This window comes from Fistularia commersonii, chromosome 31 (genome assembly GCF_037954325.1).
Source record: "Fistularia commersonii isolate RoL2024-O1a breed Wild chromosome 31, RoL_Fcom_v1.0, whole genome shotgun sequence".
Taxonomy (NCBI): Eukaryota; Metazoa; Chordata; class Actinopteri; order Syngnathiformes; family Fistulariidae; genus Fistularia; species Fistularia commersonii.
This window is the reverse complement of record NC_141314.1, coordinates 8,952,479-8,978,835: the sequence shown is the minus strand read 5'-3', so window position 1 is coordinate 8,978,835 and position 26,357 is coordinate 8,952,479. Positions and strand designations below refer to the sequence as shown.

General features: G+C 44.4%; 3 protein-coding genes across 3 annotated transcripts; 1 reads left to right on the top strand and 2 right to left on the bottom strand.

The window, feature by feature from the left end:
- Positions 1-939: 939 nt before the first annotated feature.
- hbegfa (heparin-binding EGF-like growth factor a) lies at positions 940-4,114 on the bottom strand. The gene is made up of 6 exons (XM_086139337.1): positions 3,901-4,114; positions 3,045-3,296; positions 2,762-2,954; positions 2,526-2,681; positions 2,346-2,432; positions 940-2,224 (listed from the first exon to the last, which is right to left on the bottom strand). Exons 1-5 carry the CDS (start codon positions 3,932-3,934, stop codon positions 2,360-2,362), a joined length of 708 nt encoding a protein of 235 aa, XP_085995463.1. The 5' UTR covers positions 3,935-4,114; the 3' UTR covers positions 940-2,224; positions 2,346-2,359.
- Positions 4,115-8,157: 4,043 nt separating this feature from the next.
- On the top strand, positions 8,158-16,450 carry rufy1 (RUN and FYVE domain containing 1). The gene is made up of 16 exons (XM_086139335.1): positions 8,158-8,736; positions 8,977-9,156; positions 9,442-9,661; positions 9,748-9,871; positions 9,946-10,007; positions 10,103-10,238; positions 10,369-10,470; positions 10,555-10,671; positions 11,918-12,085; positions 12,169-12,266; positions 12,352-12,471; positions 13,823-13,952; positions 14,907-15,001; positions 15,087-15,135; positions 15,218-15,295; positions 15,375-16,450. The coding sequence occupies exons 1-16, from the start codon at positions 8,280-8,282 to the stop codon at positions 15,516-15,518; spliced, it is 2,280 nt and encodes a 759-aa protein (XP_085995461.1). The 5' UTR covers positions 8,158-8,279; the 3' UTR covers positions 15,519-16,450.
- Positions 16,127-21,988, bottom strand: hnrnph1 (heterogeneous nuclear ribonucleoprotein H1). Its single transcript, XM_086139336.1, has 11 exons — positions 21,910-21,988; positions 20,839-20,935; positions 20,593-20,748; positions 20,361-20,504; positions 18,965-19,103; positions 18,056-18,234; positions 17,766-17,878; positions 17,529-17,664; positions 17,365-17,448; positions 17,111-17,203; positions 16,127-16,946 (listed from the first exon to the last, which is right to left on the bottom strand). Exons 2-11 carry the CDS (start codon positions 20,918-20,920, stop codon positions 16,849-16,851), a joined length of 1,224 nt encoding a protein of 407 aa, XP_085995462.1. The 5' UTR covers positions 20,921-20,935; positions 21,910-21,988; the 3' UTR covers positions 16,127-16,848.
- Between the last annotated feature and the right edge of the window lie 4,369 nt (positions 21,989-26,357).

Here is a 26,357-nt window from a genome sequence, read left to right as displayed (position 1 = left end):
GTAACCCACACGGTGGAGCAGCGAGGTATTACTCTACCACATGGCCTCACACAAAGTTACACACACACACACACACACAAGGTGCCGGTGTAACAACATCCGTGTAGGAGGTGACTTCAAGGGGTGACTAACATTTGGCTTAGTCTCTGCCTGCCTTTTAGCCCAGCTGGGTCTTTTGACCAACCCAGCCCTGATTAAACGTGTGTGTGGCATACATGACAGCATTGTTGCATCCTGCCAGTATTCGCCGTATGCGGTTTCTCTGAACCCCGCGGCATCCAGGGGTGGTCGAGGTCTCAGATGTTCTAGATGGTACCGCGTCTTTGAAACAGACATCTGTTGGCTGTGTGAGTAATAGCGTACGGGGCGTCAGGTGCCGTCCGGCCTGCACGCCGCGCAGCTGCGCCCCGAGGCCGCGCTCGTACAAAGCGGGCTGCGCGTAACATCATCGATCTTTGACGCGGAACGGTGATGCTGCAATCCGCGCGTTGCGGCACGAACACAAAATTGTGTGTTTTCAGATGTAGAAACATCCCGTAGAAGCCGCGGCCCTCGCCTGATCCGAGCTAGCGCGCTCACGAACCGTGTGCTAACACGTGTTTGCCCTCGGAGGGCTCGGGATAATAGCGCCGATGAGCAGGATACGCCTTCTTGCAGAAAGCGGCTCCTCACACGTCAGCAACTGAGGAAATAAAAATATTGTGTTTGCTATAATTACAGCTCCGGATTGAGCCAAAAGAACACACCGGTGTTATCATTAACCAGACCCACCATTTTAAAATATCACATTAAAGTGTGTCCAGACGAAGGAAGTAAAAACCAGGGGGGCTAAAATAAACCTTGACCTTCCACAATCTGATCTTCCAGAACAACGTCTGCGCCTCCTATGAACGGGGGACATGAGATCATCGGCGGGAGGCAAAGACCAGCAGTCGGGGCTTCAGATCACTTTTTCTTTTTATTTTGTTCTGAAAAAACATCAAATCACAAAACACAGAAAAAATGGCTGCAGGAAAAAGTTTTAGAAAGACGGAACACTCGAGCGGACAGCGTCACCGGGATTCGTGAGTGTTTATCTTTTAATACGGGTCGGTCAATCACGAGATACGACGCAACAAACGCGCCGATCCCCACGGCGCCGCGGCATCGGACTCACTTTTGAAACACGCCGGTGCTCGGCCGCGAGTGCGCGCTTGTTTCCAGAAAGACTTGTGCGCAGACGCGGAACTACCGGTACCGGTTCGACGACAAAACGCTGCAATAACGCAGATCCTGGATCCTGCAGGAAAACCCCGGACGGTGAAAAGCGAACAGCGGCCTGTTCGTCTGCTTTCGGGCGTGTGTGTGTGTGTGTGTGTGTGTGTGTGTGAGCAGCTCACAGTGAGGCTGCCCTGAAAAGAACAGGTCATTTATACTCAAATAGAAGATCAATTTATTCATCACAGTGCTATTGATCATCTGTGTTATCATTACAAAATCAGATGTTTCTTTTACGCAGCGTCTCTTTTCTTGTAATACTCAAACCCCCGGGAGCCTCCGCATTTCTGTCATTTGCCTCATAAATAAATAACATCCAATAAGAAATATATAAACACTTGTAACATGTTTTTTTGTTCTTTTTTTTTTTAAGCTGATGAAGGCGTTTAAAAACCTACATAAATACATTTAGCTTAAATAAATAAATTAGACGTATAAATATACTGTTTACTGTACATGAAAAAAAAACAAAAAAAAAAAACAATCAAATGACGCGACGTGTTTGTGCAGAAAAATATAAAATGCTGTCGGCTGAGACGAGAGAAAAAAAAAAAAAAAAAAAAAACAGAAGAAAAAAAAATCCAGGTTGAGCTCGCTTAGATGTGGATGAATTGGATATAGTTCGGTTCAGTCTGACACTTCTCTTCACACAGTCAGGAAGCAGCACAGAATCTCAACACGTCCCTTCCTCTCCGCGTTTCCTCGTCTTCCACGTCTTCAGTCCGTAACCCCGCCGCCTTCGGTTATTCCAGTTTCAAATGTGACCGCCGTCTCCCGGGGGGGGGGTCGGGTGTTGGGGGACTCCGGGGTCACGCAGAGGGGCCCGTTTCGCGTTCGAACACCAAGCAAAGGGTTCAGGCAGACACCCTCTGTTCCCTTCTTCATGTATGTTCCTTTTTCCTCCAGGACCGCCTTTCGTGGTTCACTTCTCTTTTTCTATTTTGAGGTAGAATTTCCATATCTTTGCCTAACATTGGAAGAAAGAAACAGAGGCCATGAGCAAAACCTCGACGCGCCCCTCGGGGTGTGTGTGTTGGGGGGCGTTTGTCAAGCGGGTGTGTTTCGTGGACCTGCTCTCGCCTACTCACCCTTCTCCGTCTCCTCAGTGGCTGGACGCTAACCCTAACTTCACCTTCTCTTCGTTTTCTACATCATACGCTCCCCGCTTGTGAAACCTGCGACGAAGACAACGGAGTTCAGAGTACTTGTCACTAAAACTTCCTCTGTGTGTGTGTGTGTGTGTGTGTGTGTGTGACCGTCCTGCCTACCTGAGCATTAGTAAAAGGCCTATGATGGTGAGGCAGATGGACGACAGCACCACCGCCACCACCGCCAGGGCCGTGGTGCGGTTGTAGCCCTCCTTGGGCTTCTCCACGGACAGCGTGAAGAGCTCGCACCTCTCGCCGGAGTAACTCGGCAGGCACCTGCGGACGAGACGGACACGTTAAGCGGATCCGGAAGGATCTCCGGAGGGCGACGGGACGGTGCGGGAGGATCCACTCACACGCAGGACGGGACGCGGATTTGATAGTGATACTGGCAGGTGCCGTGAATGCAGTAACTCTTGTACTTCTTCCGACACGGATTCCTCCCTTTGCCTTTCCCTCTCTTCCTTCCTTTTCCCCTCTTCCTCTTCGGCTCGCCGCCCTCCGCCTCCAGGATCGCCGACGGGTCTTTGGGCTTGCTCGACATGGCAACTGAGCGGAGAAATAAAACGAATGAATGGATTTTGTCGTCCGCCGACAGCCGCGCTCAGGAGGTGTAGCTCGAGGAGCGACTCCCTTTACCTCGTGGCATTTCCAGCTCGTAATCTCCGGACAGCCCGTCGTCGTACTCCTCTTCGTAGTAGTAGTTGAGGCCGTCGTACGCTTCCTCCTCGCCGTCTTGACCGTGCTGCGTCGCCGTCGCGCCTTCGCCTCCTCTCCCCTCCTCGTCCTCCAACCTCCTGTCTCGGGTCGTGCCCAGGAAGTTGATGATGGCCGTGTGCCGCTCGCCGCCGTGCACGTCGACCGCGCCGCTGCTGGCCAGCCCGGACGCCGCTGCAGGAGAGGGTGAGATACCGTTGAGAGGTTAGCATCTGAAGCAGGTTCCGCTGGACTCGGGCCCGGGGATGACAAACAGACCCGCCGGGGCTCCGGTGCCAGAGGGGGCGGACCTCCACGGGCATGTCGAAACATGTCGTGGAGCTCCGGCCTGGGCTTTTTTTCTCTCTCTCCGGTTTGTTTTCTAGCCTCGAGGGCCATCATTTTAATAGCTGCTGGCCTAGACGCGGAGGGAAAAGAAAACCCCCAACATGCCGCCGCCTTGCTCAAGGGCACGTGGGCAGAGCGTACGTCAGAGAGACAGGCTGGCTATGAAATGTTGGGAGTACAAGTGAGTCCTAAACACACACACACACACACACATGAAATGCATGGACAGACAGTTAACTGTCAGGCAAGAATATGAGTTAAAAATAAGTGTATCCGGTTACATAAAGCGTGGTTTAAAATAGAGAGATGACCCCGTTAGCTCTTCTTCATCGTGTAGAGCCTTCGGTGTTATTATAAAAAATAAAGACCACAAGCAGTGGAGCTGCAGCTCCTTCACATTTCCGTCCATGGAGAGAAGAGAGAGAGAGGTTGTCACACCAGTGGAACTTACCCACGAGAAAGAGCGCCACACTACAAATCCACATGTCAGCACTTTTCTGTGACTTCTTTCAAATGTTCAGCAGCAAAAAGAAAAGGGAGGGGAAAAAAGAAAAATCTGCGGTTTAATTCCGTCCGCTTGATGTCAACAATCCTGCCGTTGTGGCCGCTGTCTCGGGTGGATCTGTGTGGGTTTTATTCCTTCAGGGAGGAGGGAGAGGCCTGGGAGGCGCAGAAAGAGAGAGCGGCTGCTCAGAGGCAGTCCGGTATTTATGGCCCCTGTGACTCTGCAAACTCCGCCCACGCAGCCTCCAGATAATCCATGCATAGCTGATATTGTCAAATATGCATGTATTATTTGGTAAGTGCCTCCTTATTGCAGGTAGGTATCGTCTCATAAACTCACAAAAAAGAAAAACTCAATTAGAAATGGAATATTTTCTTCTTGCTGCTTCCGCTCACCTGGTCAGGTGAACTTGAGGCAAGAGCTTTCGAGGAGACGCCGTAATATAATCTGCAACGCAAACACACTGAACTTCTCGTCAGTGGAAATAGGCGGTTTGTCCAAATACCTGGAGAAAAGTACAGATTTGAATGGGTGTATTTCGATGGTTTCCTGCACCACCGTGTGGTCAGTCTAAGTACTACCCCTGTCTCGCAGTATTTTTTGATTAAGTCTCCAAAATCGAGTTACTTGGGTCACAGCGGAAGTGGGAGCGCCTTCCCTTCTTCTCCCTTCGTCGGTCACCACAGTGAATCAACCTTCTCCAACTAACTCTATTCTCTGTATCCTCCTCCCTCACACCAACTAACTTCATGTCCTCTTTCACTTCATCCTCAAATCAGACCAACCTCAGCGTCCGTCTACCAATATATTTACGATCCCTCCTTTGTACGTGACCAACCATCCCAGTCTGGCTTCGCTGAACTTCTCACAGAAACATCTACCATGTGCCGTCCCTCTGATGGACTCATTCCTGATCCTATCCATCCTGGTCACTCCCAAAAAGAACCTCAACATCTTCATCTCCGCGATCTCCTGCCTTTTTGTCACTGTCTTGTAGACCTTTCTTTCCATTATGGCATGGTACCCCAGACACTTTTGCCCTTGAACCCATTTCTTCACCTCTTTTCTACAACCTCCATAGCTTTGAACTCTTGACCCTCAGTACTTGAAATCCTCCACCTTCTTTATCTCCACTCCCTGTAGCCTAACTACTCCACTTGAGTTCCCCTCATTCACATGCATGCCTTCTATCTTACTGTGGTTAACCTTCATTCCTCTCCTTTCCAGAGCATGCCATTCTTGAGAATTGCATCCATCTGTTCCCTGCTCTCACTACAGATCACAGTGTCATCTGCAAACATCATGGTCCATGGAAATTCCTGTCTAACCTCATCTGTCAGCTTGTCCATCACCACCGCAAACAAGAAGGGGCTCAGAGCTGACCCCTGATGTAGTCTCACCTCCACCTTGAACTTCTCTGTCACACCTACGGCCCATCTCACCACTGTCTCACAGCTGGCATACATGTCCTGCACCAGTCTAACATCCTTCTCTGCCACTCCAGATGCACATACAGTACCAGAGTTCCTCTCTGGGCACCCTGTCGTATGCTTTTTCTCGGTCTACAAAGGCACAATGCAGCTCCCTCTGGCCTTGTCTGTACTTCTTGACCAACTTTCTCAAAGCAAATACTGCATCTGTAGCACTCCTAAGCATAAACCATACCGCTGCTCACAAATGCTGACTGCCATTCAGTGCGTCATTGTATGGCTCATCGACTTCTTCCCTCTGTGGGTTACCACAATTCTGCACATCGCCCTTATTCTTCAAAATGGGCAGCAGCATACTTCTTCTCCGTTCCTCAGGTATTTCATACAATAATCATCATAATAATTTAAATTCTTCAACTGTAGCTTGTTCCCAACGATGCATCTATAGCTCAAAGGGTGACGGAGATGGCTTCTTGGTTGAAGAATCATCATCATCAAACGAATAAAAGTCCCTCGGAGGGGACGTTATAAACACTATTAAGCCAGTGCAGTTTTGATCTTTGTTGTTGACGCTGACGTTCAGGTCCGCTCTCTGTACACAACATTACCGTCACCTTCAGCTCCTTCCTCAACGTTAAAACCCAGAGGAGGAAGAATTCCTGTTCAGGTCGATGCGACCCTTCATGGGAACTCTTGGACAGAATGTGCAAGACCGCACATTTTTCTTTTGGTTTTCAAAGCAGGAGGGAAAGAAACAAGATATAGAGCGGGTTGATAACGCTTTGAAAGTCAGCAGTATGTAGCTCACAGAGTTTCATGACTCACCCCTTTGTCTTGAGTCACAGACAGGGTTTTGGTGGGGGATTCTCCGGTCATTTCTCTTTGTTCCTCTGTAACTTCACTGTATCAGAGATTTGTAAGTGTTGGAATTTTATAAAGGAGGACGAAGGTATGCGGAGGATAGAGATGATCACATATCAGGGGAATGGATAGACTTTGTGTGGGCTTATGGCTGCACTGTGTCCGTCCACACACTGGAAAGTTGACGTCCATGCGGTGAGGTCACTGTAACGGTTCATACAGTGAAGATCAGATTTAGGGGTCAGGATTCGCGTGATCAAGGCGATCGCTGAATTATCCATGTTTAGTTCATCTTGGCGTCGATTTGCAGAGACCGCGTTCCATCAAAAATCGAGAAAGTTTTGGCGAGGGGAGCGGTACCGGTCTTGTCCTCTAAAGCAGTGTTTCCCTACCTTTTTTGCGCCACGGCACATCGTTTACGTTCAAAAAAAATATACATTCAAAAAATATACATTCAAAATGTGCATTCATACATGTACATTCATTACATTAAAAAAATATATAAAATATGTCAAAAATGTACTTACTCAGTGTGAAATCTGGCCCTGTTTGGTTGAACACAAAGCTGATATGGGTACGTTGTGGAGAAAGGGAGCGGTGAATAAATCATTTTTGGACCAATCAGGTGAAAGTTGGTATTTTTCCACGCCACACCTGATGATCTCTCACGGCACACACTGCTCTAAAGGTCATATTGAGGCCACATGAACCAAAGACTCAGAACCAGACTGGACTCTGGAGGTCTCCACAGAAAAGTTCTTATGATTATTCTTTGGTTGAATGCAGGGGTGTTTACAGGACGTATTAGAGAAGTCGAAAAACTAGAAACAATATTTAATATACGGGACTGTCTCAGAAAATTGGGATATTGTGATAAAGTTCTTTATCTTCTGTAATGCAATTACAAAAACAAAAATGTCATACATTCTGGATTCATTACAAATCCACTGAAATATTGGAAGCCTTTTATTATTTTAATATTGCTGATTATGGCTTACATCTTGAGAAAACTCAAAAAGCCTATCTCAAAATATTAGAATATCATGAAAAAGTAATTTTTGGTTTTTTTAGGATATTTCATAGAACAATCGCTGTTTAATCCAGCAATAAATTATTCTGGTGGATTACGACATCTGTAGTGATGTAATGTTGGGAAATGAAGGAGGATGTGAAACTTCATTAGACTGAATAAAACCAAAATAAGGGATTCAGCAAAGGAGATGATTTGTAACCTGGTCATATGCAATTCACATTCAAAACAAACCGGTTTATACCGAGTACTCGCCAGTATATGAGTAGTGCAGCGGGTGGAAGATGTAAATTAGGACTGTACATATTCTTTATTTTACATAGAAACAAAGAAAAACATTAGCAGAAATCAGATGACAGGGCTCAGTGCATTGTTCCTTATAATTGTAAACTCAAAAACAAACTCGAATAAAAGGAAATGAAACGTCTGATGAATGGAAAAGGAAATTGTTTCAAAAAAGTCTGTCCGGTATAACAGTTCCTTCAGGAGAATCAGAAATGAAATACATTTTCGAGCACCAGCGGAAGATAGAAGAAAAGTGTAAGTTAAAAACAGGAATCAGTCATTTCCAGACACACCGAAATAATTTGTATTTATTTAAAATGGCTAGAATTAAACATTAACATGTGGACATTATAATGACAGGGAACATAGAAAGTGTTCACTATACAATCTCTAGTGAATACTTACAACACACTATAGTATTGATTTTGACAATAAAAGGAGGGCTGATTAAATGCTGAGATTTGATCAGGGGTGATCGATATAAAAAGAAAATTTCATGAATTCAAGAATTTCTTTGCTATTTTTTTTTCTCCATAGTTCAAGAACCCTTATTTAAAGTCCTATTCCAGTCAAGTCATTGTTATCTACAGTATACATTTTGACAATGAAAGGAGAGCCGATTAAACACAGGGATTTGATTTGAGGAGATCAATATAAAAGAAAAATGTCATGAATTTAAGATTTTTTTTTTTCTGTTGTTCAGAACCCTTATTTAATTCATGGAATATAAAAAATGTAATTATATTTTTCGAGAAAGTCGATTCTATTATACCTCCCCGCCGCAGGGTGGCGCTAATGAGCAATCTCGGTGTTTGACAGACACCGCTAAAGTTAAGCCGAAAAAGAAGCTAACGGGGAGGGGGTCAAAGATGGCCGACGAGTCGGAGGAAGTAAACACAGCTGCTGTTGATGAACAAGCGAAACAACAGCAAGACGAGCCTGGACTTTTTGAGACGGCGAGCGCCGACGAAGCCGGTGACCCTCATGGCCAAGCCGAGACGGAGAAGAGCTGGTCGGCTCCACTCCTGTCTCTGGCCAGGAAGGCCACGGAGACCATTAGCAGCGGGGTGAGTTACGCCGTCGCCCCGAGAAACTCCTCGCAAGGGTCCGACGCCAGCTCCCCGACGGAGAAGGAGCCGGACAACGAGCTCGACAGCACCGCGAAAATACTTCCAGGTAGGCCGTTACCCTTCCAGAAACACCCTGAAACTTCCTCGGTACTTTGATAAGGCTGCTCTTAAGTGACCGTGTCAGCACTTCCTCCCCCAAGTTGCGGCTAGCTAACTGTCAGCTGTCCGGCCACATGACTGCGGGAGGGGAACCGGGATTTTACGGGTCGGCAGACCAAGCGGCGCCTCGGATTGTTTATCCCGATTTGTGACATTAATCCCATCCCCCGTGATGCATCTTCCACAGCGCTGCCCCCCAAAGACCCCATGTCGATAGAGAGGTCCAACTTGCTCAGCATGATGAAGCTCAGCGTCAAAGTCTTGATCCAGTCGTCGCTGAGTCTGGGCCGGACGCTGGACTCCGAGTACCCGCCGCTGCAGCAGTTCTTCATCGTCCTGGAGCATTGTCTCAAACACGGGTTAAAAGGTTTAAACTCCATTCGTTGCTATTTTACCACAAGTTCATTGAACTTGACTCAAAACGCACGCCCGAAGCTGTGCTCAGCTTTTAAGATGCCAGGCTGCACCTTCTCAGCTTGCACATCCTGTGAACAACAACTGTTTAAGTTTCAATTTGCACTCTTTCTTTCAACCTGGCCGTTCACATTTCTAATTTCATTGTACGGGGAAACACGTTTCCAGACTGTACATATGACAATACACGCTTTTGAATGAGTGAAGCCGGTGACGATTTGTTTTTGTTTTTTTTAAGCCAAGAAGTCCTTTATCGGTCAGAACAAGTCCATCTGGGGACCGCTGGAGCTGGTTGAGAGGTTGTGTCCAGAGTCGGTTCACATAGCCACCAGCGCCCGAGATCTGCCCGGTATCAAGACGGGTTTGGGAAGGGGAAGGGCCTGGTTGCATCTCGCACTGATGCAGAAGAAAGTGGCCGACTACATGAAAGCGCTGTTGGATCGCAAAGATCTCCTGAGGTCAGCAACACAATGAGTTCACGATGACGGCAGGTGTGTCGGCCTGTGAATCTCACCATTACTGGTCCTTCGCCATCTCTTCGCAGTGAGTTTTATGACTCTGGAGCCTTAATGTTGGAGGATGAAGGAGCAGTAATGGGGGGACTGCTGGTGGGCCTCAATGTTATAGATGCCAACCTTTGTATTAAAGGAGAGGATCTTGATTCTCTGGTGAGTAATAATTATTTCTGGGCTTCTGAATCTTGGCATTCCCCTGGACGTGTCTGGTTTTCGGTTTCTTTCAGGTGGGAGTCATTGACTTCTCTCTTTACCTGAAAGACTCCACCAACAGCGAGACCCCGAAGGAGTGAGTACCACCTTCCAGTGATCGAGCCTGCGCCCCAGATCCATTTTTTCCCCCATTCTCTATGTCATTTCTCTGCTTGTTGCTATGCGTTTCAGTGATAGTAAGTTGACGGCCATCCTGGATCAGAAGCATTACATCGAGGAGTTAAACCGTCATCTCAGCGGCACCGTCACCGACCTTCAAGCCAAGATGGACTCCCTGGAGAAGACCAACAGCAAACTAGTGGAGGAGGTCAGCCACCCGTACGGGGGAAACCCGGTGCCCGTACAGCCAGACAGGATGCGACCTGCCCGCCACGAGGAGCAATCAGATGATTCCTCATTCATTTTTTCTCCGTGACGAGTCTGTTCTTCCTCGGCAGCTGATGGCAGCGACGGACAGAATCAACTCTCTGCGGGAAGAGCACGACCAGCTGAAAAAGGACAATGAGCTGATTCTGCTATCCAGCCAGAAAAAGGAGGAGGTCAGAATATATAAGTAGAAAACTGACCGCCATCCTCTAAACTGCTCTCGGAGATGACAGACGGGTGTGTTTTTGTATTTCCAGGCCGCGCTTCAAGACAGCCAGGCAGAGCTGGAGACGTACAAGCAGACGCGGCAAGGCCTGGATGAGATGTATAATGTGGTGTGGAAGCAGTACAAGGAGGAGAAACGCATCCACCAGGTCAGGCATGCAGACGGTGACAAGCAAAAGACAATATAGATTAGTTGAAACATCTGCTAGTCCAGTGTTAGGATCCTCTGCATCTCTAAGCCTCAGCATCATTTCCCCGGTTTTACGAAGCTTCATAAAGTCCATCCTTTCCGCTGAAGAACACGGCCGGGGGTTTCCAGGTGCTTCTGCTTCCCCTTTGACCGGCTCCTCGGCCCCTGCCGTGTAAAACCCTGAGGCCAAAGTCCTTTCCCCGTCTTTTCTTCCCCTGCAACATAAAGAGCTGCTCCTCTGTCGGACAAACGCAATCATTGGCAGCTAATCAGAGAAGAAAAATGGATTAGTGCCGGTGTTATCTCGTACCATGAAGACGTGGACTTATTTAAATCCATTTTCATCCAACTTCGGTCTCCTATCCCGCATGTTTTTTGGAATACTGAAAGTATTCTAGTACTTCTTTTCAGTCTCCATCCTGGCACAAATCATTTCATGGTAACACTGTAGCTCTTGGTGAAGCGCAGGGAGCAAATTAGCAATTGTCCAACTTAAAAACTACTATCATTACATAGTAATCATGAAAAGATAGGAGTAAAATCCCAAATTATTTTAAAAATAACAATGTGAAAGAATCCTTAGAAAGAGAGAAGGGATTCATTCGCATTTGCAATCTATTGGAAGCAGAATTAGGAACAACATACACATTCAGTCAGAATCCCTGATGGAGTGCCAGAGTTCATTTTATTTAAAGTAAAAGGTTTAAGACACATTTAAAGGTTGCAGGTACTGTTCTTTTTTTAAGAATGGGACCAAACTCAGCTTTCCTTCTCACACAGGCCAGATGTGATTTGAAACAATTTTTTAAAATCTATACGACACACCTTTTCATATCACTGGCCACTGTTCATAGGAATATATAAAGACATTAGAATATTCACTGTGAATAGTTAAGGAAGACTCGTCCACATTTGAACGGTGGATGTGGTGATGCCGTGCATGTCGGTCTGGATAAAGTAGACGTCTCAAAGGACCCGAGCTTCAATGAAATCAAACACAGGCCAGACACACTTCCTCTATTTTGGGCTCCAAACTTTTGACGGTCTGTTATTTTTGACAACAAAGTGGGATTCAGGTGTCGAGGGAGGTGGACTTAAATGCACTTTATTTACTGTTCACAAGTATCTGTGAATGAAAAGATGGTTTAACAGCAGGATAAAAGTGTTGAAGGACAGCTCCGAATGCCCCCGCTGTTCCGTCCTAGGAGCTGGAGCAGGAGTTGGAGCTGCAGTTGGGAATGAAGCAGGAGATGGAGGTGGCCATGAAGCTGCTGGAGAAGGACTCGCACGAGAAGCAGGACACCCTGGTGGCTTTGAGACTCCAGCTCGACCAAGTCAAGACTCTCAACCTTCAAATGTTCCACAAAGTGCAGGCGAGTCACGCGACCCCCACGCTCGGTTTCTCCGGCACTTTCCACCCGTCGAGAGCGTAATTGAATCTGCTGGGGCTCCTCAGGACTCTGAGCGGGAGGCGGCGAAGAAGCAGGAAGAGGCGGTGAGGCTCGAACAGAAGATGAACGAGATGGAGCGATCCATGGCGGAGCTGGAGCGAAGGTTTCAGTTTATTTGGCTGTGAATGTGCTTTATGATTATAAAGCGCAGGAATTCAATCATATGTGTGTCTCTTTTTGTGCAAAAGACTGCAGAACTCTGAGCAGGAATCCAGAAAGAGCGACCAGTCCGATAAGGACATGAGGATGGAGCTGGAGGGAAAAGTGGATGCATTGCAGAAACAGCTGAGCGACCTGGATACACTGAGGTGAAGGCACACAAAGTTTGGTGGAGTGTTTGTCTGCATGTGCAAATTTACATCAGCAGAAACACCACTCCCAATCGAGGAAGAGGCTCATATCAAAAGTTGCATGAAAGAAACAATCCAATCCAAACAAACCTATGAGTTGCTTGGAAGCTCGGATGTTTCAAGTTTTCAGACATATGCAATATCTGGAAAATACACGGGCTGAAATGACGATGTAGCTATTTTAGCCATGTATGCCTGGTGACAGCAGCAGCAGCAGCAGCAGCAGCAGTAGCAGCAGTCAGTCATGCAGATAGTTTTTTGCACCAATTAAAACATTTGGCTTGTAATTCTATGTGTTTTGTGACTGAAAGGTCCCGTAAACATCTGTGTTTTCATTCCGGGTAACCAAATGTGATGTAAAATAAATGTAAATACTCCTCAATGTTAAATAATTCTGAATTTATTGCTCATTCAAATCCAAAATGTTACATATGCATTTGCATTGATGTAAAAAAAAATTTTTTTTTACTCATGGCTCTTTTACAAAGCTAGCTTTCGCTACTGCAGTGTCTTTGGATACGGCTTTCTTGAACACATTCTGCCGCTATCGTAGTTTGGCTTTTAATCTTTTAATTCTTGGACAATTTGTTGTTTTTCTGGAAGACTACCTTTGGCATATTTAGCTCCATGTTTGGTGTCAAAATGCTGATGCAGATTGTACTCTTTGACAACTGATAACATAACACAACACAAAAGACATACCGGTTTTTCCCCATGAAGAACAAACGTGTATTCAAGTATTCGCCTCCCCATCTGTCTTGAAACAGCCTCCCATCTGCATTAACTTTTCTCTTCTTGGACATTTAGGGATCATTTGTATTTCTTAATTCCACTTGTTGAAAATCATATTGATGTGGATACACCCCTATCTACTGACGGGATTCCGTCACTTCACAGGTTACATGATCGGCATGCATTGTGGGAAAAATAGTTTATGGTCAAGGCACGTGTTTGACTTATTTATTTTAAGACAATTAGGCCTTTAAAGATGTTCCCATGGGCCACATTTTGCCCGTGGGCCTTGAGTTTGACACGTGCTGTAGATGAATTCATCAAGACTCCTTGAGACCAGTTAAGACTGAATTACACGATCCACCATTTTCCCTTGATATCGCACTATCAGATGTCCAGATGATTGTATGCACAAAAAACACACTCACTGTTACAGCCCCGGTCTGTACACGGGGTATAAAGAGTCCGTCTGTCACGCCACGTCATGTCTCTGACTGTGTGTGAATATTTTCACATAAGCGGCAAAGACTGGCTTACAGGATCCGGCTAACCGCGGCCGTGTCTTCTGTGTGCCCAGGCTGGGTTTAGAGAACGAGCTGCGCATGGAGAGGGAGCAGAGGCAAGGCCTGCAGCGAGCCCTGCAGAGGGAGCAGGACAACAGCATGGAGATCCGCACGCAGCTGCAGCAGCTCCAGGGCCTGCACGCGGTCAGTTTCACCTCACAACACGGACTCTTCACATTTAAGTGACGTATCCGGGTTCTCAAGTGGGAGATCATCATTACCTTTGGTGGCTGGGATGTGCTATTACTCGGTCATTCTATATGATATAGTAACACACCGCCGCTGCCTCCTCCACCCTGGGCTTACGTCGCAGCTAACTACTCTTAATAAGGGCTTTAAAGCTTTTCACTCCCGAAAGGATTAAAAGGAGTCTAATTCTATTCTGGCACCTGGGACAAGAGCCGCGTGTGTGTGTGTGTGTGTCGCTGCCAGTAAAAAGTAACAGCCACTCTTTAGTCACCTTTGGTTTTTGGTGTTTTGACAAATACAGGACTGTCTCAGAAAATTACAATATTGTGATAAAGCTCCTTATCTTCTGTAATGCAATTAAAAAACAAAAATTACTTTGATATTCTAACATTTTTAGATAGGATTTTTGAGTTTTCTTGAGATGTAAGCCATAATCAGCAATATCAAAATAATAAAAGGCTTGCAATATTTCAGTTGATTTGTAATGAATCCAGATAGTATGACATTTTTGTTTTTGTAATTGCATTACAGAAGAATTTTATTTTCTTTAATTTACTTACTTTAATTTTCTGAGACAGTCCTGTATACTAGTGAAATTATCACTGTTAGCACAATAAAAAGTTAAAAGGATTTTACGCTTTGTCTCTAATTTAAACTCTTGAGCTTCTAACTTGGAGGTTTCCGTCGTCAAATGTTATTTGCCTATTTATTAATCCATTATGTGTAGACAAATTTGAGTTTTAAGATTAAAACCAACAAAAGATGAAAATGTCAAGTTACTCATAGTGTGAACTTTACAGACAATGGCTTCAAGTCAACTTTTAGTTTGCATGACAAAATTTTTAAAAACAGTATTTGGTGCATTCCTTATCTTTAAAAATGCTCATTTCCTTTGGGACAATGATGCAGGAGCTTCAGGACCTGAAACAGGAGAAGCAGCAGCTGCAGCAGAAGTGTGAGCAGCAGGAGCAGGCGCTACAGGAGATGGGGCTGCATCTAAGCCAGTCAGTACTGGACCTCCTCTCACTCAAGTCACTAGTTGACTGTTTCCCATCATGAATTGTTTTTTTTTTTTTGTGTTTGTTGAAGGTCTAAACTGAAGATGGAGGATTTCAAGGAGGTTAACAAAGCATTGAAAGTAAATATTCTTGATTCCTCTGAGTTGATGTAACCTTTAGCAGGGGAAACCACCTCATACTCCGCTGCTCTGCTCTCACCAGGGACACGCTTGGCTGAAAGATGACGAGGCCACTCAATGCAAGCAGTGCCAGAAGGAGTTCTCCATCTCTCGCAGAAAGGTGGGGCCGCATTCATGGTTTTTTGATGACGCGTACAGTTGCATTAAGTCTAACGGGTTGTGTTTCGGCATTTTTTCAGCACCACTGTAGAAACTGCGGAGACATTTACTGCAACAGTTGCTCCAGCAATGAACTTGCCTTACCCTCCTACCCCCGGCCTGTGCGGGTGTGTGACATGTGCCACTCCCTCCTGCTGCAGAGAAGCTCGTCCACGGGGTCCTGACACACCGACAAGACGCAAGTTCTGTTTACCACCGCAGTCACTCATTTTAACTCCAAATACTAACAGATGGCATCAAGTCATTAGAGAAATGTGATTTGGTGTTCATTTTTCAACGTTTCCTGAAATTCAGGAAGACGCATTCAGCACTGGGTCCATGGCGACGGGTTGCACTACGCATTGTACTTTATGCAGAAAGTCTAGCGATGTGATTTTTGAAAAGAAGCAGAAATGATTTGTAGTAGTTTAAGCGCTTCATCCAAGTTCTGCCGATCGGGGCGGCAGAAACGTCTAGTCGACTTTAACCCGCTGGATGTAGTTCCTGAGGCGCTATAAGTTAGAATTGCTTCGCGTTTTTGTTGATACTTTGTGCAGAAGACATGTACTTCATTTTAAATGCATTCAAAATTGTGATGCATTTAGAAAAAAAGCTATTTTTAAAACATTTCTCCCTGTGTTGGATACAGGAAAACTAACCGTAGAATGTTAAATCAATTTATTTTAGAATGTATTAACAGGGGAGTGTGTCAACTGCAAAACGTGTTCTAATCTGGACATGGAGCTTTTTTATCTTGATATTTGATAAACTTAATAAAGTCTGTTTTACAATATTTGTTTCAATGAGATATCCCAACTAGTTTTATTCACTTTGTGCACAAGAAATACAAATAGCATTTGAAGCAGTAGAAACCTTCATCTCGACAGATTCGAAATTCAGTTGCCCTTTGAGACCCCCGCCCACCCCTCAGGAGAAAGAAAATAAACTGCCCTATCAACAGTCAAACCTTAAAGAAACATGCTGTGAATGTGTGAAATCTCATTATCGACTGAAAGTAAAAATGCTAAGCACTGTATCAGAAACAAGGGCTAAACATCAGGATACCACTGTTCATACTGTTCATGCACTCATCGAAAAAATAAATGTTAACACTGCCAGCACAAGATGTGATAACTGAGAAAACAGCTGGGTGTGGAGCACACTGACAAAAAAATTAAAAAAAAACAAAAAAAAAACTGGAGGGAGACACAGAGAGAGAGAAAAGAAACACAGATCCTGCACATGGCGATTTGAAAAGCATGATTTCTGTATCCTGTCAAATCGGGGAAGATAAACAGCCATTCTCTGACACTTGTGACACCAGATGATCTCTCCACTGTCCGAGGAGCATCCACTTAAAAAAAATTACAAACCCTATCAACATGTTCAAAACAGCCTCACCTGACCCTACCCCTAGTTGCTTTTTGCTAGGTGAGATTTCAATTTCCAGTCCTCGCAGCAAAATGCTGAGTTTAAAAAAAACACTGACGTAAGGGAACAACAAAATACTAATTACTACATTCCCCAGCCCCCACCCAGTCCATTCATAGAGCCTCTGCTGCCGCCACCACCTCCACCGCCATAGTAACTGCTTCCCATTCCGCCCTGGTTACCTAACAAGAGAGAGAAAATACACACCATAGGACCGAGAAGTTCAAAACGAGCCTGCTTGAGAACTGTCCAAACTGCAAAACATGACATGTCAATCACGGGCGAGATCGGTAGGAGGTATTAGTGGACGCGGAGGACGGTCGCAGGGAAAGGAGCTGACACTCACTGTAGTCGCTGTAGCCGCCCATGTTTCCTTGACTGCTGTATCCTCCGGAGTATCCTGAGCTCAGCTGGCCGCTGCTGTACGAAGACTGGTTTCCTGCAAAGACATTTGCCGGGATGTTCAGACTACGCGTCGTACGCGGCTCTTCAATGACAGCTTTGTGTGTGAAAGCCCTCAATGCTAGTCGTCGTTAAGCACTGTTTAAGAAAAAGTACGCTTCATCCAAACAGGCCACTGGCCACCTAATCGTTACTAACCCATGCCTCCCATCATCTGGCTGCCGTAGGCCCCGTTACTGCCACCTGCTGTTGAGTTTAAGAACAGCTCCACATAGCGGTGCTCTGAGGGGCAGAGACAAAACGTCAACATCTGTATGCAGCTGGCGGACGACGGATTAAGAGATCATTTCGTTCAGACTCACGCATGTTGGCTTTGTCTTTGGACATGGCTGCCACGGCATCTTCGTGTGTCGCAAACTCTACGTCAGCCTCGCCTGTTACTCTGCCGTCTGGCCCGATCTCAATATGGACCCGCACTGGATTTAAGGGCGAGAAGAACTACAGAGACAAACATTTTCACCATCTTTTTCGAAAAGTTTGTCCACCTTCGCTTGCTCAGGCGGTTTTGACAGAGGCATTTCCTGCCGGTGTCATCTTACATTATAGATGTCTGTCTCTGTAGCTCTGTATGGCAGTCCCCTCATGTGAACACAGTGGCCTGTTGTGCTCTGGAAGGATGAGCCGCTATCACTGTATCGTCCGTCTGATACTCCTTAAAAGACAGTTATGATTAGCACTACATCTTAATGGGGGATAGACTATCGTGCTAAAGCTCGGTGGCATACTGGCAGAAAGACAGATTGTGTGTGGACAATAGGAGGGGTTCGCGATCCGGCCAAAGTGTCTGATGAACATCTGATTGGGGATCTTCGGACCACTCGACACCCACCTCCCCCATATCCTCCGCGGCGCATTCTTTCATAGGATCCCCCTCGGCTCATCATGTTGTAGCCGCGACCGGCAGAGGGCCGGTCATAGGGGCCGGGTCTCTGCATGCCCATTGGCTTCCGCTGCGGTTCATAATGGGTCCGCACTTCAGCACGGCTACTCTTGAAGATCTCGATGTACCTGAGAGCATAAAAATAACAGAGTCGGCACATGGGGAATGGATCGGCAAGACTGCCTTTGCTCATTACTGATGAAACTGGCAGATGCTGTCATGGTGTAGTTCCATACGTGGTAACAATTTTTTTTTTTTGGAATACTTTATGCTAGGTGTTAATAGGCTAAAACAAATTGAAGGACTAATTAGCTGAGTTGAAAAAAAACGTAGCTCTCCAAATTCATGAGGGCCTTAATGACTTGTACACTTTTCTGATGGTTACCTGGAGTGACTCCTGATTCGAGATGTGATAAAGCATCCTGTGTCCTTTCCATGACAGCCATTGTCCTGGTTCTAGACGGGCCACTTCTGCGGCCCACTAAGCGTTACCTGTGACAGTGGGCGCCACCATCCTTGTGTACAGTGGGCCTCTTGTGTTACCACCAGGGATACTCCTTACCATTTATCAACCTGGACTAATTTTTAGTGCTGAGTCACCATTTGTTCTCAATATTAAAAAAAGGTGTAATTCAGGATTTCTCATACAGTGAATGGTGCCTAAGCACTAATTTTCCCGTTGATCAATGTGAATGTGTGGCCTAGTTGGAGCTACAAGAAGAATTAGTGTGTTTGAGGTAGAGACTATGTATGCGTACAAGTTAGCCAAGCTCAAAAAGTGTCAGGTTTGGTTCACATGTTGAGGGTGCACACCATAAGAAAAGCAATTTTTCCAGCCAACCAACCAACCATCCCCACCTGTGCCCTATTCTTTCCTTGTGTTTCTTTAGAGCCTTTTCAGCTATATCCTGTGAAGCAAACTGCACGAAGGCCTCCCCCGTACTCCTCCCCTGGATGTCCACCGGCAATGTTATCCCATTTGGCACGATTTCCAACCCTTCAACCCAAGGACAGATAACCCCAGCGGGGGACATATTAAATCACATGCCCAATCACAGAGAGAACTTTCTCTAGAGAGATAGAAAACTTATGGAAAACTCTAAACATTCACACATACCAGTTCAGCTTTTTTAACCATTGACTGGCAATTTCAACAGTTTACATCGATTGTATCTTTGGGGATAAAAATAGGAATGAGAGGATAGAGGAAGAGTATGAAAAGGGCATTGTGTAGGACATCAGGCTAGTATTGGTGTTGATGAAGAGAGAATCTGGTGGGTGACATGGGTTAAAATTGACCCCTTTGGCGCTAATCTAACTTTTGGCACACACTGATGCCTCTACAAAAGACAAGGTGCGAGGAAATGGGAAGGAAAAAAAGGAACAATGACACTGAGGTGCGAGCTGTCCAATCAGAGATGATACCCATTCCATCGTTAGTAAGTGCCATTGGGCAACCTGAAATAACAACTGTTTCACAACATTGGGTCCAATTTAAAAGCAAAAAAGGGATGGATATGGACTAAAGATGTAAATGATGGGAAGGATGTTTTTACTAGGGATGTGCTGGCAGCAAAATATGATCCAAAGAAGATTCACGTTGTTCATAAATGATGATTGGTTAATTGAAACAAGTGTTACAAGTAAAATGACTTCATACAAAAATCAACTTGGAATCTTGAGAACCCGCCAAAGTCAGAAAGCTGCACACCGCTGTATCCTGAAAATGAATTATAATGATCAATAAAAAAATAAAATGCCTCAAAGAAAACAGTGTTAGATTTGAGCCATGTTCTGCTTCACATTTGATTTGAATAGTTGTGATGATACTGTCAAGTTTGTACAATTTGTATACTTAGCAAAGAATCAATTGTCCCATTAATGGATACAATCAAAGATATCCAGAGGGAACACATGAAACCGTTCGTTGTTTGATGGCATACCAGCACATCCCTAGTCTGCATAGCAGATTCCTATTAGATATATAATGCTTTCAGAGTATTTCCTCATTCCTGGCTTTGACTGGCTTCCTTTTTCAGGATCATTTCCTCAGCGCCACTATTTTGAAGACAATCACTGATTATTGTGATGTGTAAGAAAACACAATGCTAACTTATCAATGGAAATGGACAGGTCTTTGTAAAACATAAAAGGGATTAGTCAGTGTTCATGAGAGAAAGGAAACAAGAAAAGAAAGGTTGGGGGGGTGGGGGGTATTACAGGTAGCTTGCCACTGAAGGGGACACCTTCTTACCTGAGAAAAATTGTACAATCTCCTCCTTGCTGCAACCAAAGGGGAGACCTCGGAGCCGGACAAGACCATCTCCTGCTGTCTCTGGACAGTTTGGACCAGTGTGTTTCATGACCCAGTCCATCTCAACGTTGTTGGATTTGAACACTGCATCGCAGCACGCAAAAAGCAATCAATTTGCTGAAGACAATCACATTGAAATTGATGTATGTAAAGGGATGGATGTGAGACTGACCCTCGACATATCTGTGGCCCATGGTCTCTCTGTCCTTTTTCACCGCAATCTTCAGGTCTTCCTCCGTCTCCATCTCCACAAATGCCTCCCCACTGGGACGCCCCTCTCTCGTGTAGGTAAAGTGGATGCCGCCTCCATTGTTGGCAATTTTGCAGTCTTAAAAAAACAAATGGAATATTCATTTGCAACTTGAGTTGATAGATCCTGAATACACTTTGACAAAAAAAAAAAAATACAAAGATGTACCTGAGAAAAACCTCTGCACTTCATCCACAGAGCAGGACCAAGGGAGACCCCTGATTCGTACAACATATCCCTCATCTGCCATGACTGGTCACGATCCCTTTTGAAGAAAAAAAAAAGTTATTTTGTTATTGTGAGTATTAAACCACCAGACAAAACAAAAGGGTTATTACACACATCCACAACTGGGTGGGAGTTATAATCATGTATAAATTTATATAATCATGACTGAATGAATAAGGGTAAATTCATAACAACTAGTCTGGGTTGAGCATGTAGATTGATAAAAGGAGAACGAGGGAATACTCGACAGGTTATTGGCAAATTAATCGATTCTTATCAGTCCTCAGAAAACAATGCAATCGAATACAACGAGTTTGTAAAAATATTTCACCGGTTAAACGGTGAAATAATTTTTAAGGTTGTAGGCTCGGTTTGCTCCTTTACAGCGGAAAGCGGGATTTCAGACGTGGAAGGCTTCCATTAAACGCTACAACGGCCGGGTTAAGGTTCAGTTTGAATGAGTACTGATAAAGTGGGCTAAGTTGCTGTGAATAAGCATAGCCAACCTGGTCAGTATGAAATTATTTCTGCGCTTGTATTTTTTTTCTTTTTTACCAACGACATGCAGAATAACAATTTAATCGAATCCTTCACTTGGTCTTTTAGTCCGGCGGTACGAAAATGGGAACCCGGTGTAACGTTGCTTGGCTAGCTAATGTTAGCTACGCTGCGTCTTCCTACATCAAGTTTCTGGAATTTCGTTACGTTTCGGAAATAGGCGTGATTTTAAACCTGTTCCCAGGTTGGTCACGGATCGGAGGATCGTGTATTTAACTTATCGTGCGGGGCCTTAGGCGGGCTTTCCACCGCACCCTGAAACGAGAACAAAAGCGGCCCTGCTAGCTTGCGCCATGTTCTAGCGAGGCGTTAGCTTCCCGGCTAGCATGTGCGGTTGAATAGATTATTTGTTTTTCCATTTTCGAATTACGGTTTCCCGGCATGGAAGCCGGCGAATTGATCGCTGGATTCCGCCGAACACACGCAGAACGGTTGCGGAAGTCATAGATTTACCTGATTCAATCTTGAATACAACGCGCCGGAGTACGTATGAGCGGGCCTGTGTGTGCGTGATGCAGCTGAAAGCGCACACTTGGTTGCCAGTACCCATTAAATATCCCCCTTTTCGAATGCACTCATTTATTAACCGCCCCTGTTTTAACTATTAAGTGTTTTTCGTTGTTCGACAAGACGGGGAATTTTGAAATCTTTAAATGTAATATAATTTGATTTTTCTTTTTACATGTATCTTGCCTTTTTAATCCACTCGTGAAAGGCGATAACTTAAAGAAACTAATTTGGCTAAAGTTGGGAAACTCATACATATCATGTATGATTCATATCTATTGGGACATTCTAGTGAGACGTTTTTTAACTGTTTTATAAACAATTAAATGCGCGATCGAAGCATTGTCTAAAAAAACTACCGTCTTTGGTAAACATCTGGCAACCCCGACTCAAATCCGGAGCTTCCGCCTCGGGGTCGCGGCTGGTTCGGCGTCCACGCCCAAAGCCGATGACGTCAGCCCCGGTGTTGGGCAAACACACACACGCACACGCACACACGCATACACGCATACACACTCAGCCATTTCCGTCAAAGCCCTGGTACGTGTTGTCACATTACATACCGAAAAAAACCGTAGACGGGAAAACACCATTGCAGAGCTCGTTTGTAAGAATGGCCTGTTGCAAGATCCCGTGTGTGTGTGTGTGTGTGTGTGTGTGTGTGTGTGTGGGTGGGTGGTCACTACCACACCCGGGAAACCCTGGGACATCAAAGTTTCCCATTTCACAGCGAATGTGCAACCCTAGCATCGTAGTGGTTTAATGGAGTTAGAAGTTGCAGTTGTGTGAATCCACTTTTAACTTTTACGGTTGTTCCAGTGAAATGTTAGAAACCTACAGCGAAGTCTACTGCTCGCTTCCCCTTTATTTCCCAGAGACCAATTTTGGATGTAATCCATTTTTGTGTGGGGGATGAAACATATTAACCATCATGCACAACTTGCTGCTCAGCCAAGCCTAGAAATGTAAATCTTGTGTTGAAGTCCATAGCGTTTGTGTGTCTGTATGAGTGACACAAGGATTTAGTTTTATCTCCAAAAAGTGTGAGTGTTTGCTGAGGAGCTCATCTGGACTTTACCTCAGCCCGCAGTTCATTTGTTTCGTCAAATTGGCCCTATTCCCAAATTCAACGTTACATTGAACTGCGAAGACCTCAGTTTGCACCCAGCTGCCTTTTCACCACTGCAAAAATGCAAAAATAAAGATAACTTCTAGATTTTAAAAGATGTTGGACGCTCTGTAAAACTGGGAATTCTAATGTCAGAGGGGACGCGCAATGTGATGACTGGATCGAGTAAAGGAAATTAACCAAACACAATATTTTGCATTACAAGTCATCAGATTGACATTATTGTTCTCAATATTGCAACAGTTGTTCATTATTTTATCTGCACTGACACACCCACTCATTCCTCTGGATTGATTCAAAATGATCAAGTGATGATGATCTGGTGCTCTCCTCAGGGGAGGAAGGGTGAGGGTCAATCCAATTGTGTAAGCAGAAAAGGAGATGGAAGAGTTCAACTGCCTGTGTAATGGTAAAAAGTATGTTTTGGATGGGTCTACCTTAACCTTAACCTTAGCTATAACTTGCATGTCAGAACAGAAATACAAGTTTTGTTGGAAGCCCAAGGAGGGACAAAATGTCTTGAGGATTGCTGTTCACAACAAAGTCTGTGTTGACCAGTGTTTTTCCTAGATGGTTTCCAAACACACACTCTCAAAACACACACACACATATACACACACACTTGTTTTCTCATAGAAGATAACAACTATAAAAAGGCACAAGGAGGCACCACACTAGTCACCTTTAAAGTGTTAGTATCGTGGCAGACAGACCGTGGAGAATAGGACAGGTGGAAGATAGAATTAAATTAGGTCACGGAGACAAGTCTGATAGGGCTAAAGGTATGTTGATCCCTTTTCCTTTGAAGACGGCTCACACGTGAAAGTGACCACCTCTACCTCGCTGAACCTCTCATTGAGATATTAAAAGAAATCGCTCAAAGAGCTAATCTGGATAACTCCTGGATCTACTATGTAACTACTGAAACACAATTGCTTAAACTACTATGTCGCTGCCACCTCATTATTTCATTCCAGTGCCAGTGAGAACAGTGAGAACATCCAAACTGCAAAAAGCCTCAAACAAGATAATTTTTTTTCTCTTAAAACACCACTCAATAGCTAAGGACAACTGCTGTGACCTTGTGCTCGGGCATCTGGGATCCATTCGTAAAAATCTGAGCAATTTCTTTGAACTCACACCTTATCGCCGTAGTAGGAGCCGATATGAAGATCCGCAGTCCTCTCCTTCGCTTCTCTTCCCTTTTCTGCGTGTTTTTATTGTGACAGGCATACGCTTAAGTTACCTTTCCTCCACCTTTCCCATTGTTAAGCGCTCGAAAATGCATCTCGATGGGATGTTCCGCTACATCAGATCTTCTACTTTGTGATATCACAACTTAAGCCCCCCCCTCTTCCCGCACTTCACAGTTTCCTCTTTCACGGTGAGTTGGGTGCCATGACGTAACTCCGCCTACCCAGATCCCCCCTTGTGACATCACAGACTCTCCGAGGCAATTGTATTTCATTCATTGAATGCAAACTGTTGTAAAACCAACACAGGTATTCCTCCTATCCCCCATGCAGATATACACACACACACACACCTAAGACCTTTACCAATTTATTGTACTATTTAATTATTAAGATATTGATGAAAAAATCAGTTTTACATGACACATATATTTTTAAAATTTGTGCACACAAGAGAAAGAGACTTTCTGCGTGTGCACGGCCAGAAGAACTTTGCCCACCCCTCTTCAACAATTAGAGCTGTCTTTCACCGAGCCACTTCCTACTCAATTACATGTCCGAGACAACAAGTTGTGCCAAACTTCCACGTTAAAAATTAGTCAGTGTGGAATTTTTCTGGCTGCTTCTTTATTTTTTTTTAGTAGGTTAAACTGAATTTTGGATTTTGTTTTTTTATTTTAAGGAATGTGGCCTTTACAGTCGAGCTCATAAAATGTGAAACATTTTATGTATGCTGTGTATTACATGCCTTGCCAGAGTATAGTTCTTAATGAAGCACTGCCTAGAGCATGTCTTTATTTCCATCTTAGTAATGTCATATTGTAATATTGCACCTTTACCTTGGACAATTGGTTCAGTTTAATGTCAAATGCTCTGAAGTTATACTCAAATACTTCTTATAGAAGGGCGGCATAGTGATTCGCACTCACAGCAAGGAGGATCCTGCTTCAATTCCCACAGGAGGCCTTATCCATGTGGAATTTGCATGTTCTCTTTGTGTCTGCATGGGTTAATTGGAAGAATTTCCCAGATGTGTGGGCGAGAGAGTGGTTGTTTATCTCCATGTGTGGCATTGCGATCGATTGGTCCCAGGTGGACAGCTGGGATAGGCTCCCGTGACCCTAGGTGCAGGATAGGCTAATAGAAACAAGCAAAAAATAGAAATGTAAGTAACAAATGGGAGTAGGAGTTGTTTCCAATCTTTTCAGCATTGTTGCTCGTGAATTAAGTCAAGCTCACTGAAATTATTCCTGTTTTTTTTTGTTTTTCTTATTAAGCCATATCATCTGAACTAAATGATTTGTGTTTGAAACCATTATCTATTTTCTGAGAGCAAAGAGAAATATTTTAAAAACAGAATCTATTTTTGTTTTTCATTTGTAATGTCTCACCAAGGTCTATGATTAAATTGATGATCAATAACAGACTTAACATTTGTAGATCTATTTTGAAATATAATAAATATTTTAAAATAATAATAACAGAGAAATGGATTGTTTGAGCATTTAAGGAACTTTGTTCTCGGGATTTTGGTCATGTCTGACGCTGTGGAAAAATGCTGCTAATCCATTTGACCAAACACGATAGTTTTTGTATTGAAAATGCATCTCAAATATTTAAATTGCTTAAAAAATATTTCAAATTTGTAGATCCCTTGTACAAAGTTTGTACCAATGTCTAGTTATAATATGAAGTTCTTATATTCAATATCTATTTCATTATAATTTGTCATTCAAGCATAAACATTACACTTAGAGGCGGAGAGTGTTTGTTCTTATGAAGGAAACAAAAGAGAGAGACTCCCAGTTAAATTGGAGCTAAGACAGGGCTTTAATTTACTTGTATTTTTAACCTCTCTGTATGTTTGCTCTGTATCATTGACAAGTGAAAATATGAATTCGTATCAAATGATTGATAACGAAATTGAATATCGCATTCAATTACTAGACAAAATTGACAACACTCTGACTGCAGTCCCCCCGTGGATTTAAATTCCTACCACTTTACATGAACTAGTAAAGCTAGCTACCAGTTAAGTTGGCCTACCATGTCATGTCTTGACGTTCTACAGC

Bases quoted from the DNA above. Each gene is read 5' to 3' on its own strand.
- hbegfa (XM_086139337.1), bottom strand. From the start codon at position 3,934: ATGTGGATTTGTAGTGTGGCGCTCTTTCTCGTGG. The intron at 3,297-3,900 runs GTAAGTTCCACT...CCTCTCCTGCAG, and splicing joins TGTGGCGCTCTTTCTCGTGG to CGGCGTCCGGGCTGGCCAGC. The intron at 2,682-2,761 runs GTGAGTGGATCC...TCTCGTCCGCAG, and splicing joins ATCCGCGTCCCGTCCTGCGT to GTGCCTGCCGAGTTACTCCG.
- rufy1 (XM_086139335.1), top strand. From the start codon at position 8,280: ATGGAATATAAAAAATGTAATTATATTTTTCGAGAAAGTCGATTCTAT. The intron at 8,737-8,976 runs GTAGGCCGTTAC...CATCTTCCACAG, and splicing joins CACCGCGAAAATACTTCCAG to CGCTGCCCCCCAAAGACCCC. The intron at 15,002-15,086 runs GTCAGTACTGGA...TGTTTGTTGAAG, and splicing joins ATGGGGCTGCATCTAAGCCA to GTCTAAACTGAAGATGGAGG.
- hnrnph1 (XM_086139336.1), bottom strand. From the start codon at position 20,920: ATGGCAGATGAGGGATATGTTGTACGAATCAGGGGTCTCCCTTGGTCC. The intron at 17,449-17,528 runs GTGAGTCTGAAC...TCTGCCCCTCAG, and splicing joins CAAAGACAAAGCCAACATGC to AGCACCGCTATGTGGAGCTG. The intron at 17,204-17,364 runs GTTAGTAACGAT...ATGTCTTTGCAG, and splicing joins CCAGATGATGGGAGGCATGG to GAAACCAGTCTTCGTACAGC.